Source organism: Spodoptera frugiperda, chromosome 20, assembly GCF_023101765.2.
Source record: "Spodoptera frugiperda isolate SF20-4 chromosome 20, AGI-APGP_CSIRO_Sfru_2.0, whole genome shotgun sequence".
Classification (NCBI taxonomy): Eukaryota; Metazoa; Arthropoda; class Insecta; order Lepidoptera; family Noctuidae; genus Spodoptera; species Spodoptera frugiperda.
This window is the reverse complement of record NC_064231.1, coordinates 7,097,252-7,116,075: the sequence shown is the minus strand read 5'-3', so window position 1 is coordinate 7,116,075 and position 18,824 is coordinate 7,097,252. Positions and strand designations below refer to the sequence as shown.

The 18,824-nt window shown below is 35.1% G+C and overlaps 1 protein-coding gene across 21 annotated transcripts in view; it reads left to right on the top strand.

Moving 5' to 3' along the window:
• LOC118261822 (protein still life, isoform SIF type 1) overlaps positions 1–18,824 on the top strand; it is a 103,198-nt gene that overhangs the window by 39,757 nt on the left and 44,617 nt on the right. For all 21 annotated transcript variants that reach the window (XR_007706437.1, XM_050701316.1, XM_035572802.2 and 18 more), the window contains 2 exons: positions 8,425–8,625; positions 12,451–12,583. Coding sequence is in view for 20 of the 21 variants with exons in the window: in XM_050701316.1 (XP_050557273.1) it covers positions 8,425–8,625; positions 12,451–12,583 (334 nt within the window). In the remaining variant the exon portion in view is untranslated. The remainder of the gene's footprint in view (positions 1–8,424; positions 8,626–12,450; positions 12,584–18,824) is intronic.

Genomic DNA, 18,824 nt, shown 5'->3' with positions numbered 1-18,824 from the left:
ATAGTATATGACGTTACAGAATATAGTACTGTTGTAGACTATGGTCAGGATATTTTAATAAAAAATGGCCACGGGAAAATCGAAAAATTGCAACCTTTTTGATATCGGGGCGGGCTGCTTAGCAACCTAAATTAAAACAAAACAAATGACATACAATATCTTAATGACGAATGAATTAAATCTTTTCTGTCGTGTATGTTAAAACAGATCATATTTTAAGTGAAAGTAAACCTGATTGTATAGCTATGTTATGTGAGAAAAAAATAAATAAAATGGTGTTAGAAATGAACACCCGAAGCCAGAGAAACATATTTATGGTCTCGTTCTAAAATACATACTGTATTTAGCCATAATTTTAATAATACAACTGTATGAATTTTCCTGTAAGTTAAGATATCTTTATCGTTCAAAGCTGTACAATTAAATACACCACCACCGTTTTACCGCCCCATATTCTTTGTTACGTTTACTATATTATTATCAGTGTATAACAACCCTAATGATAATGCTATTTTCTCCTACAAAGAAAGCCGCTTAGTGATAAGCGAAAAGCTACTTACTTGACGGCTTGACCTTGTATTATGAAGTAATTTATTACATTTTTATACGGCAAAGATTGAGATCATCCTTTATAAAAATATTGTACCTTCCCAACTTTTTATACAGATAGAATTAAGATATGAACTTAATTTTAGAGAGTTTATATGGCAGTTAAAATTAATGTCCCCAAGTCCATGTCGAGAAGTACAAAATAGTACAAATTCCGCTTCTAACTCTATGGCTATTGTACTATTTATTGGAATTTTACTCATAAAATGTCTATCTCTATGTTACCTACAATTTGGCACGCAATCGATAAAAGATTTCATGCACTATTAGACGACGGTGATCGAGGGTAACTGAAATAATTGACGGCGTATTTTGCTTTCATTAATTGGCCAATTAACGAAACCGTCAAAAGTATCTGTATTTAAATTAGAATCCAATTAAACGATCCGCATCGGGAGTGTTAAAGTAGGTCAATTAATGTTTTTGGAATGGTTAAATTGTACGAGTTCACTGAAAATGATACCAACCTCAAAAGGAATTTGGTTCGGTTTATTTTTCCGAATAAAATACCTCGGATAGTACGTAAAAGCCAGGTCATCCTCTGCTGTCCGATGCAGGTATGAGTATCATTTTTAAAAGTTTGACTTTAAATCCTCTGTATACCTATGCAGCTGTCTGCATCTTTTAAGTCTGACGCTATTAATACGATTACTGTAAAGTTTTGATGCTAGAAAATACCCAGAATTGATTTATTTTTTACTTATTACAGTAGTTGGTATTTGGTTTTTTTCCGCTGGGGATATAAATGGAAAGTATGTTGTTGTTTTGTACGGTTAATCATCATAATTATCTTCTTTTTCCATTTTCCCTTATCAGATGTCATAACAACATACATTTCCTTATATCTGAACTTATTCGTCACATAATTCATACATACTTTCTGAGTTATTTTTATCTCAGTGGCACAATAACTTCTTAAGTACCTACATATATAAGTAGTAGTATAGCTGTAAGTAATTGTGCGTCGTTTATAAGAGAGCTAAAAACACACAATTCCTGTTCTAGAAACTGTCACGGCATTTTTCACTACAACATTAGGAAACGTATTTCTAGAGGAATGTAATAAGAAAGAGGCGTAAATATACGTATATGTATATATTGGCTTTAGTACCTAATACTGTCAAAATCCTTAATAATAAAAGTTACATTTGTGGGTGTATACGGTTATACTTTCCGTAGATTATATTTTAGCCACGAATTCCCCAGGAAACCGTAAAAAATAACTATTCTGAGAAAATGAGTAGGTAGTCTTTGTGTCTGAAAGAAAAGTCACTCATGAGGAACGATCTAAACCCATGATACCTATTCATAGGCTACACAATAAGTTGTGTATATAATGTTGTTATGAGTAATATACATTGTGTAAAATGTTCGGATTTTCACTTCCTTGGTCAAGCGATCATAAGATTGAGAAAGGTTCGGCAAAATATTTTAATTGTTGTAAATTATCAAATGCAACCTGGAATATATAGAGCCTAGTGCATGACAATATGCATGACGTATGTAATATGTGCATACACAAGTATGGATTAATGAAATAACACTACAACTAATACAAATTGAAATTAAATACAAGGGGTATTGACATTGTAGTTAATCCGATTTCCGTTACCATTGGGTCATTGGTTTAAAGGGTTGATAACAAAGCCCGCTGTGCATAGGATTAATTCTGATTGGATGAAATGGTACCAGGAATAACTTGAGACTCTAAGGAATGTCAAAGCCAATACATATGAACAATTAAATAATGCCACTTAAAATAATGAAATCAAAGATACAAAGACTGATTTGAACGAAATGCTAGTATATGTTCAGTTTTTCAAAAGGAAGTGGATAAAATTAATTCTTCTTCTTGTCAAACATCCTGAAACATTTTGGAGTTGCGATTTTTGAGTGACATTACATTTTAAAAAATGACCTAATTTTTAAACTTCACGTTGTCAGAAAAATTGACACAGCAGTATTCAACAGCCATTTGTGACCACTAAGCCGACACAAAACTGACAAAAGTAGGATCTTTGTTCTAAAAAAAACTTTTAATGCTACTAGTATATTTGTTACCGAAAAGAAAATTCAACGAATATCTTATGGAAGGCACGGATTTCTTATTGTGTTTTTCAAGAACCTCATTATAATACAAACGCTTTGCATCTTTGAGAAAATAATCAACACTTCTTCAACAAAAACAGACTGCTTCTGTTATATTTAAAGAACACAACGCTACCTCTCGGCTAAGAAGCTACACGATGTATTGACTAATATTTTATTCGAGAATTAATTTGTCTAAACGCAGTATAATAGCGTAAGCCTATTGCCAGAGATTTAGTAATATGTCTTCATAAGCATCGAGGTATCTAAACGGATTAAAGAGATTCATTCCGAAAACAATAATGCTCAGTAGGAATACAAGGAATTCCCAAAATCGAGATACGAAATTGTACGTGTTTACGATACATTTACAGAGATAACGATTTCGATTCATCCCTCGCTTAACCACTTAGCAAAGGGCTTTACTTGAAAAATAACAATAGTTAGCGCGAAGAAAAATATCTCTTACAAAGTGGTCAGGGTTTCCTGCTTCTATCTCATATAAAAATATATGGCACAGATAAATTTAATGGAACTAACTTACTACCCACCAATAGTAATGTGTTTTATTATTAAATCAATTTATATTTAACTTCTTCCCGATTAATTTCACTGGTGGTAGCTCATTGCGTGTAAGTCTATCCCCCAGGTAAAATTAACAGTAACGGAGGAATAAATACACTATACAGAACATTTTGTTTGTTATTTTTGTATTAATAATCTCATAAAACGGGGAGAGTTTATTTGTGGATGTGCTTATCTATATTTTTCAGACGTGGGCTTAGAAAACTATAAATTGTTTCCGTAAATCAGGTTCTCAACATGTAATCAATAACACTATTCGTAGGGTACACCTACGCGAAGTAGAAAAGCCAAAAGTCAATGCGTACACTTATCAATTATGTTACTGGTATGGTACCATATGTTATTTTGGTACAGGACTGTTGATATTTCGTCCCACAAGACCCATTGTCGTGTAAGTAGGGTTAGGCATCGATCGTGCGGCTCAGTTATTGTCGTACTTATCGTTTTTCCTGAGTCACGTATGCTCCAGGGTACACTCTGGGGACAGAATTAGCTACTTGACTATAGGACAGTTGAATCTCCACAATGATAGGGTTGCGACGTCCGAGTTAGATAAACTAATAGTCGACTATCAACTTGACATAGTACTTGTTCAAGAACAGTATCAAAATGCCCACTTAAGGCACAGGGTAGTGCAGCTGAACAGTAGGTCACGAGCTGGAATTTACGTCACGAGATCACCTAATTTTACAGTAACATCAATAACTAATTTAATGACGTCACACTGTGCCGTGGCGGAGATTGCTTCGGGAAACTATAAACTTTACGCTGTGAGCTGTTACTTTCAATATTCTGACTCAGTTACTCCTCACATTCATCACCTCCGTAACGTCTTGCAGTCACTATCCGGCTCCAAAATTATCATTGGCGCCGACGTTAATGCGTCATCATCCTTATGGTATGGCAAGGTTAGGGCTACTGACATGGAACGGCGTTGTGCCGTTGAAGAATTCATTGCCGAAATGAATCTCTCCATACATAACACCCCTGATGCACCACCTACTTTTTGCAGCCAAATGGGCGAATCTTGTATTGACGTCACACTTTCTAGTTCGGACGTTAGCTTGGATAGGTGGCGTGTCCTACCGGATGCGTCATGTAGTGACCATCGCCTGATCGTGTACGAATTTGTTTCGGGATTACCCCAGGGTCCAACACTTTGCAGTAGTGGCTTTAGATATAAAACTAAGGGCGCGGACTGGAACTTCTTTAGCTTATTATTTGCATCTCAGGCCACAGACTTCACTCGCGGAGATCTTTCGGCCGAAGAAGGTGCTGAAATCATGTCGGATACTTTTACTTACTGTGCCGACATTGCGTTTGGTCGGGGTTCCTTGACCAGTACGCGCAGATGTGACTGGTGGAATAATTATCTGGTTGAACAGCGTAAATGCTTCCGTAGAGCGCGCAAACACTTAAATAGATTAAAGAAACGTAAAGTCACAGGTTTTGCATTTGATGAAGCATTGATTGCGTTTAGAGTTGCCAGGTCACGCTATAGAGCTTCAGTGGAGAAAGCCAAGGGTAACCTGTTGCGGAGAGTAGTGCAGAGACTGGATAGCGAGGGTCCGTGGTCGCCTCTGTACCATGAGTTCAAAGCCAACAGATCCGTCGATCTGGCATTCGTACAGAACATAAAAGTCAACAATGTTCACACCATTGGTATTGAGGAGACAACGGAAGTTCTACTCGATGAACTCATCCCGGACGATGTATCCGAGACAGACAATGATTATCATCAGCAGATTAGGTCGTGGGCAGCTATACCGCCCGATTCACCGGTGTCTGATCTTCCTTCCATCAACGAGCTCGTAACTGTTGTTAAAACCTTGCCTTTGAATAAATCGTCTGGTGAGGATAAAGTTTCAAATAAAATGATAATAGAAGCGTGTAAATCTGCGGCTGATGCGATCCTGACCGTGTTTAATCGTTGTATAGCGGAGGGCGTCTTTCCTCGTATATGGCGACGTGGATTCATTCGCATAATACCTAAGAATGGAAATAAGCCACCCGATGACCCTAAGTCATACCGGCCTATTACGCTTTTACCATCATTAGGAAAACTCCTTGAGCGGCTTATCGTTCCTCGTTTAATGCCCGGTGGACCGAAATTTCACAATAATCAATTTGGCTTCACTGTAGGTAAATCTACTGTTGACGCGGCTCTCTCTGTCCGAACCACGGTGAATTCATCTGAGCACAAATATGTAGTAGGTATTTTTCTAGACATTTCCGGTGCCTTTGATAACGCGTGGTGGCCAATGTTACTCCTAAAACTTAAAGGGCGTGGCTGTTTCAGTAACATATACAAACTAATATACACGTATTTTCTTCACGGTTCTGTAAAACTGAAACTTGGTCATTATTCGCGGTCGAAGTCATTGTCAATGGGATGTCCTCAGGGCTCGGTTATTGGCCCGTATCTATGGAATCTAGGGTTTGATGATTTGCTCGCGATCCCCCTTCCTTCTGGTTGTACATTGACTGGATATGCGGATGATGGCCTTTTGTTAATACAGTCAAATACCCGCGCCGGACTGGAGAATCTAGCTAAAGACTGCCTCGGTGAGATCTCGCGTTGGGGTGAACGTAATCGATTAACTTTTGCACCACATAAAACTTACCAGCTATTGCTTAAAGGAAACTTGAAATCATGGCCGTCCATTAAATTCAAAAACGTTCCCGTAAAACGAAAGGAGTCGGTTTGCTATCTCGGTCTAGTCTTAGAAAAAAACTTTTCTTTTATTGAACATATTAAGGCTATTAGTGAGAAAGCCAAAAATAATTTCTATGCACTCACGCGAATTTCGAAGGCTACCTGGGGTCTCTCTTTTCTTACGCTCAAAACCATATATGGAGCAACCTACCTAGGATGCGTGTGCTACGGGGCACCAGTATGGGCTGATAGGGCCACAATAGGCGCGGTACGGCGGAAGCTTCTTCAAGGTCAGCGTCTAGCCTTGATCTTTCTGTGTAAGGCTTATAGGACGGTTAGCACAGAGGCCCTACCTGTGCTCGCGGGACTACTTCCAGTCGATCTTGAGGTGCAGCGACGTGCTGCTATGTATTACAATGCGAGACCTAACTTTTCCGCAAACTTTCTAGCACAACGTGATCGAAACAAAATTGCTAGACTGCTTAAGCCATTAACGGACGTCTGGGATGAGCTTCTAATTGAATGGCAGTGCAGATGGGAATCTTCCACCAAGGGCCGTCACCTTTACCAGTTCTTTCCATCCGTGCATGAGCGACTGGAGAGGACATGGTTGGAGGTGGATCACTGTGTTGCCCAGTTTCTTACTGGCCATGGCAACTTTAAAAGCAAATTGTTCTCATTTAAACTCGTTGATTCACCATGGTGCCAATGTTCGACAGCGGAGTTGCAACATGAGCAATCCGCCCATCACATACTCTGGGAGTGTGGTCTCTGGCAATCTGAGCGTAACACTATGCTAGATAATTTAATTGTTTCATCAGGTGTAGTCTATTATACGGACCTTGTGGAGTCTAGAACGAATTTCCGTGCGTTTAGGCGTTTTTGCCATACCTATTATTGGAAGCAAGTATAACAGCTCACACATAGGACCCACTTAGTTTTAAGTCAAATTTCCGTGGTGCTTGGCGACTGGGCTTCTCCCAGTTGTGGAGTCTCTTTGTGCCTTAAGGCTTAAGTCATTCTGTCTCCTGCATTAAATTCACCGAGGGAAGTGGAAACTATCGTTTTCTTTTCTTCTCCTCTAATAATATCTTCTGATTTATTTCGTTGCGGGATCCAAGACAGTCATTCATGTCCCTGGGACGCGCCGGACTTCAATGTTCCGGTGTTTTCATGGTTGTATCTACTGTAGATCCTGGCTTACAGGAGTTGCAGCGGTGTGGGAGGTTGTGGCGGGCTTGTCCCATAAAAAAAAAAAAAAGAATTAGCTACTCTGAACATTAGCGAAGCAAGCAATTTTTGTAATACTCAAGGACCGACAATAATTTATGATGCTTTTGATATTATTACACAATTTCGCGATCTATAATCCTGTTCCTCGAGGTCTACAAGGGTATTAAGTTTGAAAAGTCGGATCTTATTAGGTGATTGAAGGATGGAAAAGTTGAGGATGATTTCGCAAATTACACGAAGGTTTTGCTTTGTTTCCGAAGAAATGTTTAGCAAAGTACTTGAAAAGTCTTTATTGTGTTTTTTCCCATTTCGAATATGATTGATAAGACGGAAGAATCTTTTGTAACTGTACGAAATATAGAAATTACATATGTCATAAAGTATTCTATAAATAAAATACAAATACCTATTTCTTTGAATGTGGCAGTACTTCAAAGGAAAGTCCCGTTATGTCAAATCGCTTACCTACGTTAAAGGTTATTTTTAATGTTGGTTCTATGTTTGACCGTCATGTCACAAGATTTCCTTTACGTCTACACTACTGTTGTTGAAAATATAAATATTATATGATGGGCACAAGAACTATATGTATAAACCTGTGTAGGTAAATTTCTTTTAAAATGAATTCATAATTTACTCAATATGAGTATTCTTAAACCCATTTTTCTTTGTAAACATTGTGTAGATTTTCTATTGTAATTTATTCATTTCCATCAGTCAGAGTTTAAAAGTCAAATCCCCCAATCTTTTTTTATCAACATCATTTACATATTTAAAACAACTTCGAAAACTAGGAACCATTAATCTGACACGGAACAATGGCATCCAATCCCATTGGTAAGTCTATCTCAGTTGGGATTCGTCCATTTCAAATTAGTTTAACTTGGATGGCTTGTTTATTTTTCATTTATCTGAGGCACGGAAAGGGGAACTTTTACGTCCTAACATAGTTGTTTCAACGTGAACTAATTGATAGGTGCAGTTTCGCGAAATTGTTTCTGCCAATCAAAATGCAAAATAAACAATATGAGTTCATAGCAGTTTGTTGGTATGAATAATTTGAGTAACTGAGTTATTGGAAATGTAAAAATTTTAAAAATATATATATACAAAGATATTTAACGATTGTACCTGATATCCTTAAATAGGTTTAGGATAATTTTAATCTGTAGCTAACATTAAATAGCGCCTGTGTTAATCTTAGTAGTGAGTAGTAAAGGCGGCACGACAATTATAATGTACGTTATGCACAGTTTCGTGAGCGCATCCCGGTGCGCTTCATGCATCGGTGAGTCAGCCCGCGCGGCGTGGTACCGCCACTCAGACGGGTGGCGCGGTGCCCCTCCTCCTGGCCCCCGCCGCTCCCCCTGGGACTCCCTTCCCAGTCTCCGCCACGAAGGCAGCCTTAACGACTCCGGCTACAGGAGCAACAGGGCTGACAGTTTCGAGCAAAGGTATGATATACGTATACTTCTACGTTATTATTTCAGACATTTTAGTGGTAAAGCAGCAGCATTTCGGCTATGTTATGTTGAGATATTTTACTTAGAAGTGCTCTGATTCAAATAGGAATTTATCAAAATATGCTTAAGTACCATTATGAGTACGTTAATATATTATTACTATAATAAAGTATAATATTGAGCAAACAAATTCTTGTTTGCTCAATATTATAAATACGTATGTAAAACATAAGTACGTAGGTACATATATTTTAAAATTATAAAAATATTTTTGAGTTTATGCGAGACACATGCCAATACAAAATTAAAGTTGATAAATGAATTTTGACATTGCTTTAAAATCAACCAATTACCAACCGTAAGATGTGTTATTTATAAAACAAACAATACGGTCTGGTTCGACATTCAATACTCATTTTAACAATTTATACCACCCGAGAAGATTGGCAGTGAAATCAAAATCCAAATGAAGTTCTCATTACTACCTGTCTCTCGAAACTCGACCCGAAATGGAATGAACGAATTTTGATTCCCCTTGACAAGTTCATTTTTGATACTTTATTCATTAATAGCGATGGAAAAATGAGAAGAATTCAATACGACTAACTTTAATTTGTTTTCAAACTAAAATTAAACGGTTGATTCGGTACTGTACGTACTAACGACATTTTGCTCTTTAATAAGAATATAATAGAATAGAAATCATTTATTTGCATTGAATGTAGATACACATATAAGGTCTTACAAAGATAAATCGTTCCTGGTACATTCTACCATCTGGCATGCAAACATTTTGAAAAATCTTAAAGCTAAAAACATTATTTAGGTACTATAATAACAACTTATTAAAATAAAGAAAACAAATCTACTATAACATTTAAGGATAATATAAATCTAATAAAATTTAAAAATTTAAAAAATTGAGATCACATAAGTAGAAATTAAAAATAACAATAAACTTGCAGAAATCAGTCTACAAATCATCTAATAAAAAATCAGACACAGAATAATAACATTTTTGTATTAACAAAGATGCAAGTTGTTTTTTAAAAATTCTTAAAGGTTGCTCCTTAATACTACTTGGAATCTTATTATAAATAACAGGTGCCATACCGAAGACACTTTTTTTAATAAGGCTGTTTTGTAAGCACCGGTACATAGCTTATCTTTGTATTGAGATCTGATAGTTGTAATTCGGTTAGTGGTGTCCTTTAAAGTAGGGTATAATTTGATGTTACTTTTGACAAAAATAGAAAGCTCTAATATGTAAATACAAGGAAAAGTTAATAGTTTATTATTTAGAAAGTAAGTTTTGCAGCTGTCTGTAACCTTTAACTTAAACATTGCTCTGATACAACGTTTTTGGGCTTTAAAAATGTTTTCTCGCTCACAACAATTGCCCCAGAATATAACACCAAATCTCAGATTTGACACTACCAAGCCATGATATGCTACTAGTATTGCATTAATATTTACTTTTTTGAAAGATTATGCAGTACATATGCTGATGAACCTAGTTTTTTGCAAATAGCTTCTGCTTGAGGTTTCCATGTAAGATGGTTGTCAATTAGGATGCCTAGAAATTTAGCCGTATTTGCTTCGTCGACTATTTGACCATTATAATTTATATTTAGGTTTTCAGATTTTACCCGTTGGTAAAAATGCATAGCTTTAGTTTTATCTATATTGATTAATAGGTTGTTATTATTGAGCCAGTCGATTATTGTTTTTAACGCACTATTAACATCTGTTTCGTATTTCTGTTTGTTAATACAATTAATTATAGCTGTACTGTCGTCGGCAAACAATACCATAGGACTAGAGACTTGACGAGGCAGATCGTTTATGTAGAGCAAGAAGAGTAACGGTCCGAGAACGCTTCCTTGGGGTACACCAAATTTGATGTATCTATAGGAAGATAAATATTTTATTTCTTGCTTAGATCTCATACAGACTCTGGAAACTTCTGTCACTTGCTTACGATTGCTTAAATAAGATTCTATTAGATCAAGAGCATTCCCGCGTATGCCATAAGCGTTTAGTTTTGACAAAAGCTTTTTATGATTAACATAATCAAAGGCTTTTGACATGTCTGTATAAATTGCACATACAGGTGTTTTAGTATCAACGTTTTTCATAACATTGTTTAACAAGTCATACACAGCCATATTTATGTTTTTATTCTTTCTAAACCCTTTTTGTTCGTCGCAAAGAATGTTGAATTTAGTTAGAAATTTATACAGGGATTCGTAAATAACTTTTTCGAATATTTTTGAAATTATAGGTATTAAGGCAATTGGCCTGTAGTTTGCCATATTCTCTTTATCGTTCTTTTTGAAAAGTGGTTTAACTACGACGCTTTTTAAACTGTCAGGAAATATTCCAGTACTGATACTGTTATTTATGATGTGACATAGTGGGGCCGCTATGCTACTGGATACAAATTTTATTACGGTTGTTGAGATGCCATCATAGCCGAAACTCTTTTTGTTCTTTAAATGTCGAATTATCCTCATTATATCTTGTGGTACAACTGGAGCCATAAATATGGAGTGATCATTATATTCTATCGGTACACTATTATCTGTTGTGACTTTAGGTATTTCTGAGATTTGATCGATAAAGAAATTATTAAAGGACTCCGCAATTTCCTTAGGGTCGTATATTAATTTATCATTTTTTAATATTTTAGAGATAGGTTCATTTTGAGATTTTTTATTGTTGATTATTTGCCACGACGTCTTTGACTTATTTTTTGAATTTTTAATCATGTAGTTATTTTGTGCTTTCTGGGTTAATTTAATGATATTTTTAAATCTGCGCGCGTATGTTTCAAATTTTATTTTATTTTCATCTGTTGGCTTAAGACGCTTTTGCCAATTAATAAATTCTTTGCTTTGATAGAAAAGCTATTTGATTGTTAGGTATTCTAATTAAAACAGTTCTGTCATGTTTCTCTCATTTTAATGAGTTGTATGTCAATAGCGAAATCATGAAATGAACATGATTCATGATTTTGCTTTGATTTATGAGTATCAGTAAAATAAGTACTTATTTATCTATGTGGTTAAATGGAGTTCCGAATTAAGATTGGAAGATCATTAAACGAGCTGCTTTCTCCTCAAAGAGTCATAAATAAGACAGCCATTTTTTATCGTGCAAAATTGCAACACTAACGAAGTCCTTATGGACATCGCCTCCGCATTGCAATTTTCAAAGAAACTGATTACTTAAAAAATGAAAATTTATTCTTTTCTGAGATCCCGGCGTTGACCTAAAAACAAAATTAACTTAACTCTCAGAGGAACTGAATTTGACTTATTTACGTAGGTACATTTAACGTTCCATAGAAAAAGTTGGTAATTGTAGAAAAATCTGATTATAACAGCGTCAACAATGTTTACAATAAACATTTATTTTTCTTGTGATCGAACAGGTAAAATGCCAAAAATGTAACTATTTGAAAAACATTTTCTAAATTCTCACGAGATGGCAAAAATTGAAAAGTTTCCCGAAAAGGTATTTCGAAAGGTATTTCCTGTATCTTCTTAGAACCGTCCCCAGTTCTCCTGGGAATTCATTCCACCTGATGATGCATTCCTACGTTAAGCTATTTTCAACATGTCGCGAAATTGTATTTTTGGCATGTCGATAAGTTGTCGGTGGTGTGAATGTGTAAGCCAAATACACACAAACATTGGTAATAAAATGGCTGTTCTTTTATTTCCATTTCAATTTCAACCCTAAGACAAAGATAAACAGAAATCCTTTAATCAAGTAAGTTAAGAGGGGGTAAATATTTAGTTTCTGTTACAGAGGCGTTTTCGACCGTCAAGACAGTGTTCGTTCGGAATACACAAGCGATCGTGAATCAACGCGATATGGGATTGTTCAGCAAGCTTCGATTGACAGCACTGACTCCAGGATCTGCTACTTGACATCGAGCGAGGTAAGTCTTAAAGAGCTGTATTCAATAAAAATCTTATTCTTTGCAAAAAAAAATATATATAGTGCTTCATTTTTAACATCGATAAAAGGCTAAAATTTACACTACTGGCTACAACCTTATTTTCTATGCCTGTCTTTTCATATGAACTATAATAGTTATAAAAGATTGACAACGAATACACATACGACAATGGAAAAAATAACTTCTAAATTGTGAATAGGCATAAGTATATAGTAGGAACATAGCTACTGGTTATATAAGTCAAGCTCGGTGAGGGAATACGTAAACGATGAATTTCGCATTATTGCTGAATCCTTTCCAAAATTGTCCCAGATCTAATTATGAATTCTATGAGGTACTCTAATACCCGGCTTACCAAATCTATCCACGTATTTGAAGCAAAAGGCAAATCGATTTACCAAGGTAGCTTCCAAACACAAGTATTCATTTCACTCTGAAGTAAGGTCGAGGAAACCAAATGGAAATAATTAAAATACATCACTTACTTAAACCCCGCATTATGATTATCCATATTTAACGCTTATCGCCGCACCGTTGATCAAAGGCCTTCCACTACTTGTGCTTTCAAGTTGCTACCTTTTGCGAGATCTACATTATCCTCTTCAGAACATAAATGAAGAAAACGTGTTTTCTGTTTAAGTAGGTACCTAAATGTAATAATTGATTACATAACTCATGGTTTCTTATATTTACTAGCTGTCTACTAAGATATATAAAATCTGTGCCTGTCTTGTATATGGAAATAAAGTACAAAAATATGACTCTTATTTTGCAAGACACTTTTTGGGACACAGAATAATATGTTTTCCCAATTATGTTAATAGCCTGATGCAGTAGAGTGTAAGAGATAGATTTGGACATCAAATCGGAAACCGAACCACAATAAATTCTGCGACGGTTACAAAAATAAACAAGAAAACCAAGGAGAAATAAATCTTTCCTTACCTTAATAAGTGTTAGACAAAGATTACGACGATATTAGCCTTTAATTCCTATAAATTGTAAATGAACGCACTTCCGAGCTTTAATAATCTCACATCAGTGGCCAATCTATATGCAAAGTAGGCACCTGGCCTACCGGTCTTTGAATTAATTTTATGTTTTTTGTGTCATTATGTTCATAATGAAGTAGTACTAACTTATTTCTCCATGTTTTTCACGATGAACAAGCTTAATAAACTTAAATTAGGAGCCATATTGGGTGTTGCTTTTGGTGCTAAAAATACACTTCTATTTATAATAATACAAGGTGACTGAAGTTACTTGTCTTTAGTGGATAACGTGTAGGTACTTTTATAATTTAATCCAAACAAAAAGAGAAAGAAATGTAGGTACATTTTTTATTAGTTCAGTTCCCTAATGTAATAATAGTGTAATAGTCACATTGAAATACAGTTTATTAGTAGCTTGATCTGGGGGCACGGCAGTGCCCCCGCCAAGTCGAGCAAAAAAAAGCGGCACGGCCGTACCATCCTTTTCTCGAAGCAATTCGGGCCTTTTTCGACCCCCTATAATTCGGTTGTGGATAAAGCAAGAAACCTGAATCTTCAGTAACTAATCCGGCATTGTATAAACACGGAATATTTAAAATTTCAGTCAATTTGAACCAGTAGTTTAAGAATGACAACTTGTTAAAGTTTCTAAATTTTGTCACTCACTGACTCACCGATCATCAAAAGTCCAAGGCACTTCTAGCAGACTTAGAAGCTTCATATTTGGAATACATATAGAGTTTAGTGTCTTAATCATGGGAAAACTTAAATATTTTGTAATTTCGGTCCAGTTTTCCAAATACACCAACTGCATCAATAACTTTGTAATCCCATATAAATATATGGGATTACAAAGTTATTTATGCAGTTGGTGGTTGGTGGTGGTTATAAATTTAATAGGTGTAGATAGGTACCTACCATATGAGGCAAGGGAGGGGGTATAGGGTGGGTAAGGGTGTGTTTAGCCCATGAAACTGAAATGTCGACTTTGGAAGTATTAAAGCGCAGGAATCATCAATTTGTGAATACAACAGATTAAGAAGTATTTACCGTCCAGACTTGTCAAAAATTGAGACATCAAAGCCTCCGAGAAAAGCCCATAGAGACAGGGAGTGGGCTTTGAGAAAAACTGTGGCTGAAGCTCAAGAAGTAGTACCGGAAAAGAAAAAGAGGAAGACTACATATAAAAATAAGAAAATATCATAAGACCTTTAACAAAATTCGTTAGAAGTAGATGGTATCAAAAAGAAAGGCTCTACAAAAAGAAGTGAGATCCCATCAAAAACATCCTGTAAAAAACCCAAGTCTCGCAGCTCAGTCTTTCTACCGTCAAAAGTTGTGAGATCCATGTAATACCAAGTCGGTTAATCTATTTAGTGTCTACTTGAAGGACCTTCTGTCTTAAGTTATTACATAAGTTATTATCATGCCAATATTAAAAATATTTAACGTTTTAAACAAATAGATCGACTTGGACATCGCATGAAAACAAAATTAATATTACAATATTATATTAGATTATTTAGTGTCTCGCGCCTCACGCGATTGAAACTCTCGTTCCTGTTGGTCGCTGGCCCGTCGTGCTGTGTAGTGTGATACATACTAATAATCAAATCAAGCGATGTCCAAGTCGATCTATTTGTTTAAAACGTTAAATATTTTTAATATTGGCATGATAATAACTTATGTAATAACTTAAGACAGAAGGTCCTTCAAGTAGACACTAAATAGATTAACCGACTTGGTATTACATGGATCTCACAACTTTTGACGGTAGAAAGACTGAGCTGCGAGACTTGGGTTTTTTACAGGATGTTTTTGATGGGATATTAGTTGACATTTAATTGTCTAGTGTTATCTAGTCCTTGGATTCATAGGTTATTTATAGCATAGTTCACAAATGAAAAAAAAAATAGTGACGGCCGACGATCCGGAGAAGCGAGGTCTGGGATGGTTCGCCCGCCCTCGGAAGCAATCGGCGGAGCCTGCGCGGCAGGCGCGCTGCGCACTCAACTCCTCCAATCGTATCCTGAACGTAGTATTAAAAATATTATTTTGAGGTTAACTTCTCTCACTTATAATATAATGAATTGAAGCTAATCGTGTGTTTCGAAAACGTAAATTTGTTACAAATTAGGCGTGTCGAATGTCGCGTAAGAGAACATTGAACCGAAAATTGAGACGTTTCGTGTGTGTAAATACAAAGCTTTTACTGTCAAGTGCACGGACAAAGAAGAGTTGCGTCGTCCTCGCTATTGCTACGTTTAACTGGGATACTCAGTTGTAACTCTTATGGTTGTTATAGATAAAGTATAAATCGAATGAAACTGTTGTGAAGATACGTATATTATCTATAAACATATCCTGCGTGTTGAAGTGAAGTCAATTCCAAGGCCTACGTATGAGTGAATTGTTGACATATATAAATGTTCCATTTCCACTTACAATAAAAAGATATTTAATATAATTAAATATATTACTTGTTACTACTTAAGTAGAGTTCCTGCCTGTATATCGCTTCATCCACCTGTGATATTTCGTCTTCTTAATTAACGTTAACCTCTGTGTGTAGGTGTCGTCTAAAACTGCCAATTTTAAGTAAATATTTTACTGTAACTCATAGAGTGTTCAATGTTAGTTGTTTATACTGTAGAATCAATAATTGAAGTTACAGTGACGTTAATCTTAATATAATTCAAATACGTAAATATTTACTGTTGTTAGACATAGTATAAAAGCTAATAAATATAAACAAAAATAGACATTATACATACTTGAAGAAATCGCGTAGCGATATTTCATACTACATAAATATTATGTATGTTTAAACGATAAACTTGCATGGGGGCCATCAAATCTAAGAATGCAGTATTTTTAAAGGTATTGTGTTTATCATAATTGACAAATATTCTTCATACATTGCTTCAAAAACTTCAAATTATACTAATTTAAATTAGATTTATTTATAATTCTATCATTTATTAAATCACGACCCTTTTGGGCTAATTTACAACCGCTGTTTTATAATTTACAAATGAATCGACACATGGGTAATTTAAAACGAGAATCCAGCCTTTTAATGCTAGTTAAATTGAGTTTTCAATTTTATACTTGTGTTCGCTTTTAACATAGTCCTTGGTGGTGTTCCTGCAAAAGGCAAGTTTATTTTAGGTTGTTTGTTGAGCGCCTCCCTCTCTATTTCACTGTAATGTTATACTGAAGGCCTAATGTTTATTCTTGAACGCGGCCACGAAGGTACGGCCACTGTAAATTGTGTCAAGGTCGAGTTTCTATTGATCTCCTTCTTTCGTAGCGAGGCTCGACCCGTCCCATGTGTTTTCCGGTTTATACATTCTGATGTGTATAATTATTTCAAGACCCAGCGGACAAATTGAATATAAAAAGGGTTAGATACTTGGAAGTGATTTTTTATTGTATACGATTTCTTTTATTTTCTTCTCAATGTTGATAATGTTCTTTTTTATTGCTTCGTTTATTTTTTTGACTTGTGTTTGGGTCAATAAAGTTATATGTGGAAGTATTCTTCGTCTGTAAGACATTTTTACGACCTTTAACATCATTTAGAGTATTTATGGTTAATATGGAGTTATTTATAGAGCCTCTGCTTGCCTCCTCTATTCACCTAGAAAATCAAATGGTCCAAAACGCGAATGATAGGCAAAGAATCTCAGGTTCGATTCCCAGGGCAAGCAAAGTTTGATGTACTACTGTGCTTTTTCAGATTTTTGGAAATATTGTAGTAAGAGCATGGAGTCTGGAATTGTGCCCTGTGTTCAGTAATAGGCTCAATCTCCCACTATTACATGGGAATATACTTGTAATGTAACCTAACTAGTAAGAGTGGCGATTTCATTTATAGTATATACATTGTACACTTCTGCGTATTTTTTTGGCGAATAAAAGGGGGACGCTCTGTAATAGACTCGTAATCTGTAATTATACTGATTAAACTCATTACAATAAAAATTAAATGATGAAAGATTTACATATTATTATTAAATATTCTAGATATTTTAAATAAATATTATTTTAAACAAAAGTACTAAGTTTGTCAAAAAAAAACACTACACTAGACAAAATTTAAGTAACCATGCTGTGTTTATAAACAAACAGAACTCTGATGATAATTTTAGGCCATTTATATGCTGTGCTGTAAACCAATAATATATAGAACAGCTCTGAAATAATAAATTAGTATGTACGTTAATAGCAGACGTAAATTCATATTCATATAAATAGCTCAGTGTCAGTGTGTTGTGATAGATATTCCATAAAATATCTTTCACCGAGTTACAAATAATCGTCTTACACATAATACCTGAGTAAAGAGCATCGTTATATATAATAGAATATCGTTGGATAATATTAAAAATGGTTTTGTCCACATAAAATAATATCAAGTCAACGTAATAAATATAATAGTTTACTTGTGCTATATTCCACGTAGTAAACTCAATAACTATCTAGACTTGAAGTAATAAATCAAAACACAACGAGGTAAATAACATCCCTAAATTCTTGCCGTTTATTCAAATCCAAATACTCGTAATACACCTACATTGTGTGTGTATCAAGATTTCCAATTCATTGCTCATAAATTACATAGCTGTTTGTCTTTCACAGTAAAAATGAAAGAGTCCTTGCCATTTTTCATAACGCATGCAAAAATATCGCCCGAATGATAACAAAAACATTTATAAGTCCTTATACAGCAAATATAAAGCATTTTTCGCTAGTGACTAAATAAATGGCTGACAAAACAGCTCGACATGATGTATATCCGCAGGAAACATGTAATACGGTGAAGACAGGTTATTTATCGTAGGTAATGCAAACTCCTTTTGTTGAAAGCTTTTAGACACGGCCACGGACTAACAGTGTTGTTCTCAGAATAACCGCTATACATAACACTTACCATTAATTTAAACACTATTTTTTCTTAATAAAACCTTAATTATTCCTTTTTTGTTACAGGTAAGTCGATACGAACGTTAAAACTACCATGGTTAACGTTACGGTAAGTACTTTAGCATTAAATATTAAATTACCATCACGAATTTATAAGTAACAATTTCAAAAACATTTCTAAAAACTGGGTGGAATGTAAATGTATCTCAAGATGCTGAAAATAATTTAATTTTCTTCTTCGAATGTACTCACAAAATCTTTTGGGAATTAATTAATCAAATGTAAAAAGAAATTGTTGT